The sequence below is a fragment of the Gobius niger genome (assembly GCF_951799975.1).
Source record: "Gobius niger genome assembly, chromosome: 13".
Taxonomy (NCBI): domain Eukaryota; kingdom Metazoa; phylum Chordata; class Actinopteri; order Gobiiformes; family Gobiidae; genus Gobius; species Gobius niger.
Genome location: NC_136864.1, coordinates 19,281,529 through 19,299,228, shown reverse-complemented (window position 1 = coordinate 19,299,228; position 17,700 = coordinate 19,281,529). Strand labels below are relative to the sequence as shown.

Below are 17,700 nucleotides of genomic sequence, written 5' to 3'. Positions count from 1 at the left end.
CTGAAGTAAAGGAATTCCATTGTGTACAAAATGTTTGTGTACCAATGATTTGATGCAAATTTTATTAATTCGTAGTCTTTTGTAATAAACACTGCAGAAAGATGTGTTAAAAATGTTTATTTAGATTAAAGACAAATTTGGAACAGAAAATCCATTACAGTGAGTAAAATCAGCTGCAGCAGCAGAGTAAATGTAGTCATATCATTGACATTATCAACTAAAAAGCAGGAATCACATCCGCAGACCTATGAAAGCCAATGCAAACTTTTTAACTCCCATTACTGGACATTATGGATGGGCGATAGCCTAGGTTTTAGTTTCAATCTGATACCGAGTAATACTCGGACTAATGGTCTCCAGTATCAATATTTTGATGTAGACCCACCGATCACTACTGGACAGATTACCAATGAGAAGTTTTTTGCGTTATATTTCCTTTTTTCCCACTGTGCTTTTCTTTGGTTCCACATTGGTTACACCCTCATCTTTATCATCAGATGCTTCAGTTTCTTCAAAGTCCAGTGTTTTGTGCACCGACTTCTTGGCCGGTCTGCCTTTTAATTTCTCATCTCTTTGCTTCAACAACTTCTTGTCTGGCTGTGGCCTGTTCCTCAGACCACTGAGTGTTTTTACTAATCGCCGTCTTTTAGGTTTTCTTTTCCTTATTCTCACGTCTCCATCCTCGTCATCTTCATTGTCTTCGTCATCATCATCATCAAGGTCCGGCAGCCAGGAGCACATCAGTTCCCATAAAGTTGTCTCAGGCTATATTCAGAGAACACAATTTTGTGTTGAACTCTGCTATGGCAGTGGTTCTCATACTTTTCACACTAAGTAGTGCCTCATAAAATCTTTAACATTGTCAGCACCACCAGGCCTAGATTAAGATCAAATCAGGACTAACTGGGTCAAAGGTTAGCCAAAATTGAGTCTAAACTGTGTGTAAACCTTGTCTATTTCTATTTAATACATTTTAAAATTGCCAGAGTGCCACCTTTAGATGCTGTACGACCAGTGGTACATGTGCCATAGTTTGAGAACCACTATACATGTTTAAACTAGTATAAATAACACATGTCTTTTTATGTTTCAAGGAACAACATTAAACATGGTTAAAACCAAGCAAAAAACAAAACAAGAATTACCACTTGAATGGGCTTTTACCTCTGTTCGGTGTCTCAGTGCAGATCGCCTCATAATAAGCCCATAATTTTCCTCTTCCTCATCAGGCGGCTCTTTGTAGCCATGCAAGGCTTCTGCATTTTATAAACGCAATTCAGTTAGAAATGCCATATAAGCGTTCATTCTTAATTTTTCATATGTGCTACCATGAAGTCTTTGAATTCCTGAGGTGAGCACAAGGATTGTTATTGCTATGAACAGACAGCGGTTTAAAGTCACACTCTCCCACGGGACACCTGGCTGGGTCTCAGTCTGGGTGTAGACGGGCTGGGACGTGGATGCTAGAGAAGAAATATACACACTTGAAATGCAGTACTTTGTTATGCCCCCCAAGACATTACTTACTTGACCTACTGAAGCTCGGCTCCCGGGCCAGAATCTTGGGCTCTGCTTTAATTTGCAAAGGAACTGAAGCCATATCCTACATATGACAAGAGAAACACTTTTTTACCAACTAATAATGATGAAATATTTGAACAAAACAGTAGACTTGGTTTCATCTAACCTCCTTGAGTTTCCTTGTTGCATACAGTTCTGCAAACAACAGATGGGAGATTTACTCATACAACATACAAAATACAAACATCTTTACCCATACGCCAAACATATACCATATAACCATACAATGGTGATCAGACACAATCAATGGGATTGATTATTATGTGAGCAGGCACATCTCCAAACCACCTTGCCAAACATACTGGCAAGACCAGAATTTAGCATTAGAAGCAACAGGTAGAGAATATTTAGGCCATACAGTAGGAGGACAAGAAGAGTGCACCCTTTGTAATTTCTTACATTTCTGCCTAAATTGGTTATAAAATCTAATCTTTATTAAAATCACAAGAATGAACGTGTCTGCTTAAATTAATACCACCCAAACAATTACCTGTTCATCCTAATTTATTGGCCATAACATTCACAAGACAGGTCGGAAAAAGTGAGTACACCCCCTGGCTAAGGATGCTCCAAGATCTAATAAGACAAATTTATGAGGACGTTTCAAGTTCAAGTTTAGTTTTATTTGTCACGTGCATCAAGTACAAGGTACCAAAAGCAATGAATAGAGTTTTGTCCTGGCGCTCACTCCGCTGAACAGGAAACTAATCTACATATAAAAACATCAGGACAACACAACACAACATTCCAGAAATAAAATGCAAAAAACCTCAGCTCCCCTTAAGGCTGATGTTCATGATTTTAGAGTCAGGTGTGAACCAGCCTGAAGTCCAATCACTGAGGTGTGGCTTGAAGTTGCCACTGAAAACACACTAGTTAAGAAGCGTTTCTTGTTGAGAAACATTGTCTGATGTGCACCATGCCTTGCTCAAAACAGCTCTCTGAAGACCTCCATAAAGAATTGTTGATTTGTATAAAGCTGGAAAAGGTCTTGATGTTCATAAATCCACGGTTAGAGAAATTGTCTATAAATGGAGACAGTTCGGCGCTGTTGCCTCACTTACAAGGAGTGGCCACCCTGTAAAGATGACCTCAAGGGCAATGACCTCCAATGAGGTTAAAAAAAAAAAAAAAAAGCACCCTGGAGTGTCAGCTAAAGACCTACAGAAAGCCCTGGCACATGGAGAACGCCACGGAAGAAGGAGAAGCCATTGCTGTCTAAAAATAAAGAGCACTTGGATGCTCCACAGCACACTGGCAAAATATTATGTGGCCTAACGAAACCAAAGTTGAACTGTTTGGGACAAACACACAACGTCATGTGTGAAGGGAAAATGGAACAGCACACCAACGTCAAAGCCTTATCTCCGCTGTGAAGTGCTGGTGCAGGAGAATCATGGTGTGGCTTTATTGCCTAATGGCCTGGACAACCTGCTATCATCAATGGAAAAATGAATTCACAAGTTTATCAAGATATTTTGCAGAAAAGCTTGAGTCCATCTGTTCAACAGTTGAAGCTCCTACAGAGGATGGTGCTGCAACAAGACAATGACCCAAAGCACAAAAGCAAATCCACTTCAGGATGGTATCAAAAGAACAAAAAAACATTTATACTTCTTGACCTCAAGAAAGCCATTCACACCAAACAGCCCAGGAATCTCGCTGAACTGCAACAGTTTTGTAAAGAGCAATTGTCCAAGATTCATCCTGATTGTTGCGCACGTCAAATCTGCGACTACAGCAAACGTCTGGATGAAGTTAATGCTGCCAAAGGAGGCAACCAGCTTTTGAAACCAAGGGTGTACTCACTTATTCCTCACTGTCCTGTGAATGTTTACATGTTATGGCCAATACAAATATGATCAAATGTAACTATGTAAACGTTTGGGTGGCGTGTGTGTGTGTGTGTGTGTGTGTGTGTGTGTGTGTGTGTGTGTGTGTGTGTGTGTGTGTGTGTGTGTGTGTGTGTGTGTGTGTGTGTGTGTGTGTGTGTGTGTGTGTGTGTGTGTGTGTGTGTGTGTTGAGGCACCTGGTCTACGGATCGGTCGACTTGGTCTCTGTGGAGGATAATCTGCTCGATGTTGGACTACACCAGCTTCAACTGTCTCATATCTCTCATCCATAATGTGGAACTGCTAAAATGTACAAAGTTAGGCTATATTTTTTTTAAAACATAAAAAGCCTACTTTACTGTTCATATCAGAGTCCATTTTTCAAAAAGTGATTGATGTGTAGTTTATGTAGACTTTGGGGGGGGGGGGGGGGGGCTTTTTGGAACCAATACTATACTGTCAAGTTGATATGTTTGGAAAAATGCATTACATTGGTAAAGTATTTGCTGAAATGAATTGATGAACGCAGACAGCCCTAATAGCCTTCTATGACATTTCCAAACAGAGCTAATGCCTTAGAAGGGCTATAAATAGACGAACCAAGCCAGCATGGATGGATAGGGCCTACTCCTGTCATCTAAATTCGCACAAAGAAACGTCAGATCCAGAAACACCTGGTGAACACATGCTCTCCTGATGACACATGACCTATGACCCTTGATAAACTAGAGAAGGGCCTACCTGCCCGGGCGTGGAGCTCCCTTGGGTGGGTTTTTGGGAAGCCTTTGTCACACTCCCGTTGTTCCCGGCGCAGCATACAGTCTCTCATGGGGGCAGTGAGTGACGGCTCGGCACAGGTGCAGTGGCAGACAGGGAAAAAAAACAAAAAGCAAATACTCAGGCCTGACATAGAGCAGGGAGCGCTCTCCGCTGTCACTGGGGAATACAATGTAGCCAAAAATAATGAAGTCGTCACATCATTCATTTTGAGTAATGTGAACTATGTAAGAGGAAGACATGTAGCCTATTTGCATTAATTATTTATTATTTATGTAGCACAGAGTGTATCCGGGCAGTCTTGTCAATGCTAATATTGAACCTCGTAAATTGTTGTAGTTTCGTTCTTTGACACCATGTGAACAACAGAGGGCGTCAATGCACCACTTGGGGGGGCCCTGTTTGAAATAAATAAATAAATACATCTTCCCTCTCTCTCTCTCTCTCTCTCTCTCTTTCTCTCTCTCTCTCTCTCTCTCTCTCTCTCTCTCTCTCTCTCTCTCTCTCTCTCTCTCTCTCTCTCTCTCTCTGTATGATGTGTGCATAGGCTATTATGTTTACAGTCTATGGTGTGTATAGGCCAGCAAAGCAATTTGCATGCGGCAAAAATAAATGTGGGTTTATGTATCATGTGAGCGTAACAACCTAAGATACTAATGCAGACCTGTAGCCTTACGCTAATCTTTTCTGGATTATTTTGAGTTCGTTGTCACACTATAGCCTATATGCTATTTTAAATGCATAGGAGAGTACTTAGCAAACAGCATTATTGCAAACAGCATACATGGTGAAGGATTGTTGAAGTAATGGCATTATGCATCTCCGCATTCAAGCTCAGGTTCTCTCTTAATGGCCTGTGACCTTCAGAGCTCTGCAATATATAAATTGTTGCTTACTGCCTTGGTATGCCTGTGAACTACATTACATTTATTAAGGCTACAACAAACCAATACACTGTCATCATGTGCAAATTATCTTTTATGAGGCTTAATTCAATGGAAGTACTCAGTCAGGTCTGTCCGCAACATAATTTGCATTTGTGCATATACTTTGGTATATCACTTACTTGTAGGTGGCACTAAAATAGAACAACACCCAATATAAAATATATATTTATATCTGATTTAGAGGAGAATCAATGATAAAACAAACAAACACAAACAAACAATCAATCCCCAGCATAAAAACCTGACCTGATACAGAAAAACTGATGTCATTTTCAGATTCTGTGTTGCAAAAATGCTCTAAAATGTTTAGACAGCTCACAAAATGTTTAATTTATTCATTTTCTCTTTAACCCAGTGCAATCAGAGACCAATAAATCGAGACAGACAGCTGGACAGTTCTTGATGCAGAAGGCCAACATTTCATGATTCACCAAATCCCTTTTCCAGGGCCGTTGCCGGTGACTAACTGAGTCCCCACACGGTTGCAAAGTGGGCAGAGACACACAACAGTGCACAGGTGTTAAAGATTGCTCACACCAGTCACCAGGCAAACTCTACCAAATTCTAATTCAATATAATAAATAATGAGGCCCTTTGGAGGCTTAAATGCACATTCCTGGTTGTGAAATATCAGTGCTCATTAATCAGAAGGACACGACCTGTGATAGATGTGACCTGTTTGAAGATTACAAGTCTAGACTGGAAGATAAACTTTGTTATCCTCAATGGGAACAAAAGTGAAAGTCTTAAAGAAAATTTGAAGGACGTGACATACCCCGATGGACAGTATGTGCCTATTAGAGTGGGCAAACAGTGCTGTCGGGTAACTGTGCTCCCAATTCAGACACTGAAGTCATGCAGGTTGGATAAGATTTATCCTTCTGTAATAGGCCAGTGCTCGAAGGACACGCTCCTCAGTGCCCAGTTGGAGCTAAATAAATATAAACTCCACTCTATAGAGAAGAGTCTGTCAAGCTGCCCATCCATAATGTATTCTCTATGGCTTCCTCTTCTCAAAGCAATTGGCAGAAAGTGTTATATCTGTTTGTGTAGAAGTATTTCATTCATCTGTTTCTGGAGCAGTGTGCTGCAGTGGATCCTCAGAGGAGCAATGTCAGCACTTCATATTCAAATGATTCACACTGAGGACCGGCCTAATGTGGGTTACATGTGTGTGTTCAAGGCACAACTATGCCAGCTGGAGTCATTACACCACGGTCTGAACTACTCTTTTTTGTTAACTTTTCTCAACTATGAGCTAATTAATAACACTATTTAACAGATTGAGGTAGATGTCATTATTCAGATATTATTCAAGCATGTTTTGTGGCAAGTGAGGTTAAACAAAATAGCTTATGTGTATTCATAGGAACTGCTAAAATCATACTTTAGCAGCTGGACTCAATGACATCAGCCTTCCTTATCCAGTTCATATATAATCCCCCTCTGGACCTGCCCTGAAGTGGGCCTTTGGTCTGGCGCTGTGAGTGAGCCTGATGTTCTGTGGCCTCAGTGGGTCTCGTGTTCCTCTGTCTCACCGCTGCAGCTCCACTCATCCTTTGATCTGAGCAAGGCTCTCCCATGTAACCAAGCCGCTCCCGAGCCGAGGTTCACCGTAGCAGTGTGTAATCCGGACTGTTGCCCTCAGGCAGATAAATGTTCTCCACTCCCAACAATGTGATAACATGTCCCTCTTGTCTTCTTCGTAACAAGAGGCAGCAGGCAAAGTAGCATTCAAAATGGAGCCGCATTAGAACGCTGCACCTCTCTAGATTTTCATCATGTGCCACATTTTCTTCTACTGATCTTGTCCCCAGAATCTTGGAGCCTGGTTTCGTCATGTGCAGAAGATAAAACAAGACGCAAGCACATCATTTCAAAGCAGCTGTGATACCTAATGGCAATAATATTTTGGTAGTTCTTAGTCTTATTTCTACAGGATATTCATACGTTTTCATAAAGACAAACTGACAGTTTGTCTGACAGTGAAATGATGATAAATTACTATATTTTTTTTCTTAGTTTGTTTAGTTTGACTTGGAAAATGCTGATGTGCAGAATAAATTAGTATACCCAAAGTGCTGGGTGACTTGGTTAACTTCATGCATACTTTTTTGTCCCTTCAAAAGCGTATGCCTCTTCATTTTAATGGTGTTAGGAGCTGGTGTGGTCTGTGGAGACAGTGTGTAGGGTATGCACACAAGCAAGTCACATTGTTAAGTTTTAAACTTGTTTGAAGCAGATAAGTCTTTGGGCAAAACTCTACATAATTAGGCTGCTTCTCATCTAACACCCCAAGCACCACCTTCTGTTTTTAGAAAGCATGATTTCACAGTCTTCATTTTTCTACTCTCTTTGTCATTCGTTGCAGCTGTGGGCGATTTTATTGATGGAACAATTTGCCCTGAGATGGTGCTACAATTTTCCTGTGCACTGTGTATTCATTGCAGTCTGTTGGCCAGCTCTTATTTTGCCTTTCAGCTCGAGAGCAGAGGATTGAAGCCAGCTCTCCACTGCTTATGCCATTGCCCTGCTAAAGCCCAGAAACCCTGTGAGTCCTTTGCACGCAGACACAGTGATTTATGACTACACCGCCATTACCACGTTGGTGCCTTCTACACAAGTCAACACTAGGCTGCAGATTTGTGCTCTGATTGCCTTTTGGCTTGTTGGAGAATGTTTATGGGGGGTTAAATGCTCAGGCCACAGATCAATAACTCATCGCTTGTTCTCAAAGTAATTGGTGAAAATTCATTCTCTGTGCACAGGAAGGACATGATAGGAGAGAAAAATTGAGATGGATGATACCGAAACATTATAAAGATGAGGCGAATGCGTTTGAAGTTGCTGACTGCTGCAGCAGGTCTGTTATCTGTGGACTTTTAATACAAGCAGTGCCGGGAAGCAATTTGCTCTCTCCATTTCCACTTGACTAACACCATCACTCTGTACTGCCTTAATAAATCTTTCAATGAAACTGAAATATGTGAGGAATAAGTGACAGATTTAGTATTGATTATTATGATATAAATATTCACAAATGAACCTTCCATAACACAGGTGCCCCTATTTACTCTATAAACCTCAATGAATGTTCCCTACTCTCTGTGATGGTAAAGAGGACATGCAGATGTGACATAAAAACTCCCATGCTCGCTCATCCATCAGCGTCCTCCGTTTAGACGAGCACTTTCAATTTGCACATCTAAGCAGCAGCCATTCAAGCTACAACCACAGGATACGGAGATAAGTTATTCTGCCCATCCAGCAGCTTTGCTTGTATAAGAAACTCGCTTGTCGTTCAAGGCTAAATTCTGATTTGAATCTTGAACCAATATGGAAAAGCATTGGGACAGTGAAACTCAGGGAGAAAAGAGGAACAACTGTAGCCATTTCTATGACTATGGTTACAGTGATTCTTGAGAAGTGCAGGGACAGAACATGTCGTCTTCCTTAAACTGTCCTTGGCATCATATTGTTGTAAAACTATCATCATTGAAGTACATAGAGAGTTAAATCTAAAGGATATCTGTATAATGAAGCTATTTACAAGCACATACAGTAATGCAATTCAGTGAAAGACTTTACCTGGACCAAATCACATTTGTGCAGTTTTTGGTGGTGTTTTCCGGTTTCCCCCATTAACCGAAAACATGCACAATAGGTTAATCCTCCAGCAGGTGATACTGCATCCGCCTGGCTCCACATCTGGAGATGGGCTCTCGGGGCCCCCCATGGGTCAAATGCAAAGGACAAATTTCCTTATGGGAACCTTAACCATGATCTATAGTGGTTGGCTCATTGTTTGACTGCGGAATTTTTCGCAGTCAATTATTTGTACCTGTTTCTTTATGCTTATTATTATAGCATATTTTTCTGGATTTTCTGCATGTTGAGGAGAATCCTGCTATTACTTTTCGGACTTCTGCAGTCTACGTTTTTTTCCGCAATCGGCCGAAATATCTGCAATTTTTTGCATTGACTTATAATGGGGCTTCCGCAAATTCCGCAAAAATTCGTCTTTTTCTGCAATTTGTGCAATGTGTGCATGTTCAGCTTCTGCAACTTGTGGGTTTTGAGAAAAAATGGCCGTCTGCAGGTTTCCATTTTTTTCTACAGGAATTTGACATTTTTGCATTGGTGGGTATGTGGGATCTGGCCCATTAGTGTGTATGGGGGAATCCAGCCAATGCATTTTAATAGGATTTCAGAGACTCCAGCCATTTGTGCAGCTTCTGCAATTTCAGCACTTCTGTGATATCAATCGCCTTTAATTTGAAAACGTTTATGCAATTTACATAATGTGTGCAAATTAACCATGCATTTGACCAGTTTATGCAGTTTATACAGTTTATGCAATCTTAAGTTAACATGACAGTTTATGCATTTTACCTGTTTATGCAAATTAGATTACGCAAATTGACCAATTTCTGCAATTTCAGCAGTTTATGCAATTTGAACACTTCATGCAATTTCTGCATTCACTTCCCGCAATTCCGCAGTCAATCACAATGTTGAAGCAATGAGAAAAGATAAAACACCACTTGGTTGTTAGGCAACCAGTCTTATTACTTTAATGTTCTGAGGAGGACAGCTGCTCTGGAGAAAACCCTGATCATATTCACATAGGCAACATTTGTGATCTCAAATTACTGCATGTTTTTCTCACAACCTTGGTGCTTGATTTAGGGACTCACTGCTATCTTTTATTTTGTGCCACATTTTCGCCTCTGCGGCCCTCCAAGCTTTTTTCTTGTCCATTTTCAGTGATGTTTGTGTGTGCGCAGCCTTTCAGCCAGCCCTTGGTTGTCGACTGATTGTACATAATTACAGCTATTTGACTGCAGCTTTCACAGCCAGTTCTTTCTGAAGGCACTTACAGGGGCAGAACATGCCAAGCTCTGGCTCTTAACTGCCTCCTACAGAGAGAAGGGCAACGTAGCAGAAATTACATATCCCCAATGTGCTGGGGATGTGCTACATGTACGCGTATTTTACAAAGCAGTTCGAGCTGGAGCGCATTAGGGATAGAGTACATTTTGCACAGTTATAATGAGGAGTAAAAGAACGTCAAACAGAGCTAATGTGCTGCTAGTCTCAACGGATTGTCCCTTCTTTCTGTTTAATATTGGGTGACGGTCCTGCATTATGAGCCTAAGCCCAAATGAGAGATGTAATTGTTCTCAAGCTGTCGTACATTAACTGCATGTCTTGGACCAGGGTGCTGTAGCCATAGCCAAATGACTCTTTACAGCGACATCCAGGGTTTGACATTGATTTCAGACAAAAAGTCAAACACTGTTTTTTCGGTTAGTAACTCTCACGAGCCACTTTGGCCTGTGGAGTGGACTTTTTGGATATGGGAATTAAACACCGTGCACAGTTATAACAACATTATTTTTGGTGTTTTTTTTTAGATACATTTCCATCTAACCATCAATAGGCTTTTTGTTATTAATTTTAACCTTTAATTTAGGTTAGTAAGCATTTAGGGGCAATTCACATTTCAATAAAAAACAAGCCACAGTGACCAGTGAACAAAACAAGTCCTGACAAATTTCCTCTGTGACGCTTTTTACTTTTTGATGTGCTTCCCTTTCCTTGTTTCGGATTGGCCTTGCTTACAGGCACACAGGGGAGCAGACCTCATTCAACAGGAACCCCCTTCGCCCTTGTTTCCTGGTGAGCTATGACAAACGAGGATCAAAGCACGTAAAGACATCACACAGAGACACTCCGATACTTTGAAATCCTCACATGCTCGGCAAACTTAAAGTATTCCGCTTTGATTCACACTTGTCCTTTGTACTGAGGTTGTTTTTTGGATGAATCCCCTGACCATTGCTTTAAATAGTAACAATCAAAGCCCCATTAAGTGCAAACCTCAATGCTTTTGGTTCGCCATATGGTACTGTAGGGCGCCCCAAGAGTGAATGCTGGATCTCTTTTGATTCCCATTTCCCAAATCTTTGTTGTACTGCAGTATCACATGGGGATATACAGACCTTTTCTCAAACTGTCCTGTCTCTCTGCTTTATCACAGACATGGCTTTCTTTTACGAGTTGAGAAATGAGGCACCCTTAGGTAAAAGAGTACAGATGGCAGTAAGTAAACTATAATTGAACTGAAGCGCAGAGGAGTCCTTGGGGCTTGTATTGTCCTGGTTGGTGGAATACACTACAGAAAGCACACACACACGTACACACGGACAAACCAGGGAGCTGTGTTTATCTCTTCACTGCAGGCACTCTGATTCCACATGCAGCCCTCACATATGTGATTGTTATGCCCAATGTGTTCGCTGGCACCTGACAGCACATTACTAACTGTCTGTTTGCTGTAGCACGTGCCCGGGTATTTCTGTGGGCGCCGCTAGAGTGTTTTATAGTCATTTCAGGTCAGAGTTCAAGTTGTTATGTTTCTTTGTTTTTTACATGTGTGAGTTTTCTCTAACCTGACTATATTCCAATGCCTGTAAGTGCATAATGGCGAAGTCTGTGAGAGCTTCTGCCTGTCGACTAGAGATGTAGGCCAGGTCCTGGGGCAGCCGGCAATTATCTCTCTAACTGACTCTCAGAGGGTTCCTAATTTCAACCCACATGTTAAATACATACAGCTCATGTATGTGGTGGAATGGTGACTCACAGCTAAGAAATATGAATTTCATTTATTTCGTTAGGGACAATGCACAAAAGGCATTAGTCTAAAAAAAGAAGAGATGTAACGTGCCAGGTATATTTCCACACGCAGGCGCAGGACAGGTTGATGTTATACTGATGTTATAACATCAACCTTAAATAAATATTCAAGAGGTATGCAAGACAAAAAGGTTGGGAACCACTGGACCTGTACTCAGACTTGATTTAGCTCTCATGACCTTGGAACTTCTGACCTCTGAGCATACGCTTTTAAAAACAAGTTTTAAATGATGGTTTTAAGTTGAAAGGAAGTTCAGTGCAATCAGATTCATTCATAGGATGGTTCATTGAGGTCACACTAGAAAATAGCAAGAAATCTCATCCTAAATAGGCTGGATTGTGACTTGGACTTGCACATTCAGTACTAAATGTAATATTGGACTGGGACTTGGACTTTCTAGTCCTAAATTACGTTTAAATGGCTTTAGACAAATGAATTTAATTTAATTAGAAAAATTGTGGCTCAATGATGACAACATCTCCAAACCTCCTTTTAAATCTGTTGATTGACATCGAACTGAGCCGGGGTGGTTGTTTCATGTATATGTGCTATTATGATATTGTAAATACTTGTAAATCCCTATGTGTTACTGCTCGTGGCCTAACGAGCTCTCTATAGAAGTATTTACATGATCATCTAGGATGAGAATTTATGCACATTGACCCCAAATCACACAATAATTGCACTGTATTTGCGGTTGTGCTGCACATATGGCTGACAATTCAAATTCCAGTGTTGATCCTGTTCCTGGCTATATTCTGCAATTTGTAACAATAATCCTGAGACGTCGCTATTTTGGCAATGTGTGGGAGTCTCTACTGTAATGCAGGTGTCAAAATAAAATAATAATGCATTTATATTCTGACAGCTGCAGAGTGTGATAATTAATGCAAACTTAATCCTCGTTTATCAGTGGATTCCGCTCTGTATGCATGCCAATGTCCCTGCTCTCTACCAAGCCCTTGTTAATTTGCTAATATATCACATGGTAATTGGTGCCCACTGTGGATCAAAAAAACACCTCTCAAAAACTTGTGCCTTCTGCAGAATCCACCATTGTAGAATCCAACCGAGCCAATGGCCTGGCTTTTGGCAGGACGGGCAGCGTGTCAGTGTGTGCACTTTATAACAATGATCCTGGCTCAGCTGCGGCCCTCTTTGGTCTCAGGTGTTCGCTGGTTGGCGCCAGGCGGGAGCAGCTTGGCCTGCATCAGCGCACATCATCTATCCCCTGTCCGCTCGCTCTCCGCTGGGAAAATGGCCTCTCATCACTCAGCCCTTTCCATCATGGCCCGCTGCTGCTGATTGGCTTATTATCAGATGCCCCACACTGAGGAAGAATAGGCCATGCATCGGTGAGCGCATACACAAGAACACATCAAAGCATCTAAAATAGAAGCACATTTCTTCTGATATCATAACTTGGTGGGGTGCACTTGTGAATGTGATCAGAAGGCTGATATGCAATGATATTTAAACTGATAGCTACTAATGACTGCAGAGATATGGGTTCAGTTGAAATCTGTGATGGGAAACCCTAAATCTTTTTCATTGTATCATAAAAAAACACAGAAGAACCTCTTTTGGTGAATTCTGTTACTTGAATTCTGTTACTTGCCTTCTGGTTCGAGGCTTAGGGCTCCATTGGTGGGGAAAAACAGATACAAATATTCCTTCATACCTGTAGCCATCTCCACTCTAAACGCTGAGTATAAAAGGAGTTTACAGGCACCAAATTCAGTGTGAGGGAAAAAAAAGTTGTTGTATACTCTTGTTCTGTTGTAAGGTTTTGCACTTCGGCATCTTGCTTGTACTGGTGAATGAATGAATTTTTATTTTTCTTGTCTGTTTTTATGTATCTATTTTTATGTATCTTGTGCTGCAAAACTAATTGCCCTATCGGGGACATGAAATAAAGTGAAGTGAAATGAAGTGAAGTCTTTGTCTTATCACAATCTTGTAATAAGTCACGTTTACAATAGATCAATCTCAGCCAAGAGACAGAAAGTACACTCTCGTCTCAATCTCAATGGGAGGACACGTTCCAATTTCCAGTTTTCTCTCTTAACATATAATCTTCCAACAAAGAAGTGTAATTTTATGATTATATATATATATATATATATTGATACATTTTTCTCCATGTGGGAAATTGCATTGGGAGGGACAACATCTCCACTTAAAATCTTAAAGAGACTAGATGCAAGTTGGTCATTTTTATGCTCACTACTGCCACCTCAGGTCTTGAACATGTAGGGGAGGAAAATACATGAAAATGCATATTTTTTCCTTTTTTAAAGTCCCTTTAAAGTGGCACTACACAGACACCACATTTTCCTGACTTGTCCCATGCACAGCCTGATTTATTGAGCTTTGAATCAAGGAAAAAATATATTTTTTACTGATTTATTTAGGAGAAAGTAACTCGACGGCTAAATGAGATATCCAAAGTGTATTCTAAAATCTTAAAGGGATGTTTCAGGATTTTTGACATACACTAGGGCCTCAGTTATGTTGGTGATTTCTGGAGATTTTTTTTTTCATTCCTGCAGTCCTTATATTTGAAGAGTTTAGTGGTGCTAGGCTAGCACATGTCTATGATAACTAGCCTGCTTTAAAAACCTCTTCAAAATCATCAGGTAGTCCTCCAAACATTAACATAAGGGTTGCCAGGTCTGGGCAGCCAAACCCGCTCAAAAATATCTGAAAAACCGCAGACATACATTTACTACTTAACAGAGCCCATGTGCTCCTGCAACGATGAGAAACTGCCCCTATCTCCCTCCCGTATTGAAAAACCCGCAGACAGTTTTTGTCACCCACGGACTGGCTCAAAAAAACTTCCAATTCTGGTAACCCTGATTACCATATCTGATTTGTAGAAAGCTTTGTGAATTACAAGCGTAGTAATGCCGGCCGCAGGTAAACATACTACTGTAGACCCGGTAACCGAGCAGATCACTCCGCCGCTGCGTAGCAACAACCAGGAAGTTGATGCTGCTCAAATATAAGTTATTTTACATTTTAATGCAGGCTACTAGTTACCATAGACATGCGCTAGCCTAGCATCGCTAAACTCTTCAAATATAAGGACTGCACAAATTAAAAATATATATATCTTCAAAATCAACAACACTGGATAACTAGGAAATGAGGCCCTATGTCAAAAATCCTGAAATATTCCTTTAATAATATTTTTTTTTAAAGCTATTTTTTATTTTTTTGTGTTTGTCACCACAAACATTTTTTGCTTGAAAATGAAATTAGAGTGCCGCACTAAATCATTGTATTTCACATGAGTAGCTAGTCTGTGTTCTTATGCGTCTGTGTCCTCGTGGAATGGACAACAGCAGCAGAAAGGGTAGGGGATATTGCTTGTGATGGATCTGCGTGTTTTGGGTGGTCTGAACTGCAATGTGCTGATTGTACGTGTGTTTCAGGCCTGGTTTCCCGTGAAGATCGTGATAGACGAAGACAAGGCGAGAAAGCGCGGAGGCACGAACTCTTATGTTGGAGACACAATAGGAACAGCACGTGGGAGTTGTTTCGCCCGGAGCAGAACATATACAGCACTTTCAGCAGAGGTCTAAATGTGTGAGTCGCATGGCTGTAAAAAACAAACAAAAAACAATGATGCTGAAGTTAAAAGTGTTGGAAATACATACTTATTAGCTTCAGTGTAATTAGACATGTACATGACATTTTTACCTCCGATGTTAAGAGTTTTGTGTCATCAAAAACATTAAGATTTTTGGGGATTCCTGGACTTTTTGCATTTGGACATTACAGTGTAAAGAGATATATACCAATAGTTATCCCACAGCTTAAGGAGATGTTCCACAGCTGTAAATGTTATTTTGTATTGTTTTGAGCTAATGTTAGTCTTCAGAAAACTGACACTTCCCTGGTGTATACTTGTAATTAATAATGAGGGAAAACCTAAAAACCTTCCACTGACCCACAAGTAAATTATCCCAGGTTACACATTTTCCCCCAAAAACGTATGGAAATGCATAAGTGTAATATTTGCAGTTCATCAACTCATCAACCAGAAATCCTTCTTTCATATCTTCTGGGCTCAAACCATTTATCTTTTGCCCTTCACGTCTCAAAATGGACAGTAATGCTGCAACCAATTTCAGAGTCAATTTCTGCCAGTGCCACACTCTCCCATCACATCTACAGACTGATTTGTCAGACCTGCACTGCTTCACACTCATTTCCCTTTGAATGCACCCCTGCAGAATCGCTCATCTGTGCAGTCCACATTTTGGGCCCACTGATTCTTTAAGATAAAAGGTTTTCAAAGTATTATATTATATCCTGAACTCTTCCTTATTCTGGACGATCTAAACTAATCGTTAAACAGACAATATGCTTTATATCTGGCGTTTTGTGATCATCTACATTACACACATAAAACATTTTTTCACTTTAAACATTGCAAAAGGCTTAAACAACTGAAACATAGAAACAAGTCATTTATTTACAGTCCAAAGCCCGCAGAATTGATTCAGACTTGCCCTTAAGCAAATGTCACCAAATCATAGTGTCAAGGCTTAAATGTTACTTCCAAACTATCTCACAAGTCGCCATGAATGTATAACATGAAGAAAGCAATTCACGGTGAAGAAAGCGCACACTACCCTCTGTCACAACGCAGACATGAGCAGAGTTTTGTAGCAAGTTTATGAGACATGTATTCACATTATAAGAAGTAGTCAGTGAACCTTCAGCCTCTCAAAGCCCATTACATTTCCCACATGTAACCTTTTCACCATAGTTCGACTCGTCGTCTTATCTGGGGCAGCAGCGTCTTACATCCAATGTTGGGCAAAAATCTTTAGAAGTGGAATATATTCTATATTAGTAGTTACAGCTATTGAAATGTATCATGTTTATTACATATTACTGTTTCAAGTTGCCCCTCCCAGAACCGCCACCTTAACGTGGTGGGGCCTGAATGATCCTGGGGGCTCTGTTGTCGGAGGCTTCGTGCCCCTGGTAGGGTCTCCCATGGCAAGCAGGTCCTATAGGTGACGGGTCAGACAAAGAGCGGTTCAGAAGCCCTTTATGAGAGACCAACAGGCCTGAGAATGGAGAGGCCGTCCTCCCGTGGACCCACCACCTGCAGGAGGAGCCATAGGGGCTGGTGCAATGTGATTCGGGCAACTCCAACAGCTGCTCCCACGACCCGGCAACAGACAAGTGGAAGAAAATGGATGTTTCAAATTACACTACTTTGAGTTACTTTTGAGCTACTTTACAAAATATAAACTGAAAATATAGTAATAAAATATAGTAATAATATCCAATATTAACAATATCCAACTTGCTTCATTTTATGTGGGGGGAGTTTGGCATTTTTTTGTTCGGACATCAATACAAACCATAAAATGCACTAGTAATATGCAATATGTTTTATTCCTCAGCTCCTGAAAAAAGTAATATGTTTCTGTACCTCGTAACACTGTAAATTCCAACTCATTGCGCTTACTTGGGATAAGTTGTAAACCCGATGCACAATTATTACGCCCAATGTTAAGCCATGATTATTAGTAACGCTAGTATGATTAAGACGGCTTTCACAGTATTCATTGCTTATGATACAAGTTCTGATTACTAGACATGTTAGTACTGACAACTGGTAATTCCGAGTACTGATTACTTTTGTTACTTAATATGACTTTAACCTGTACTATTATGCTTAGTACTGGTTAATGGAATATTCCTGTTCCCTTTATGGTTTATTTGTTAATCCCATGAATGAAGTTTTATAAATTTAGTACAAGATATAAATGTTGTAATAAAGCAAAACAAAGTTATTTAACATTAACACAGTGTAAAACACTTCCATTTTTAG

The 17,700-nt window shown here is 40.5% G+C and overlaps 2 protein-coding genes across 2 annotated transcripts in view; both read right to left on the bottom strand.

The window, feature by feature from the left end:
• The window catches only part of sugp1 (SURP and G patch domain containing 1), a 191,106-nt gene that overhangs the window by 66,185 nt on the left and 107,221 nt on the right, over nt 1-17,700 (bottom strand). The window lies entirely within an intron of this gene.
• On the bottom strand, nt 427-4,242 carry LOC306972223 (uncharacterized protein; the record flags this gene model as incomplete). Its single annotated transcript, XM_079568771.1, has 5 exons — nt 427-765; nt 1,165-1,256; nt 1,329-1,572; nt 1,688-1,716; nt 4,155-4,242. The coding sequence occupies 5 exons, from the start codon at nt 4,240-4,242 to the stop codon at nt 427-429; spliced, it is 792 nt and encodes a 263-aa protein (XP_079424897.1).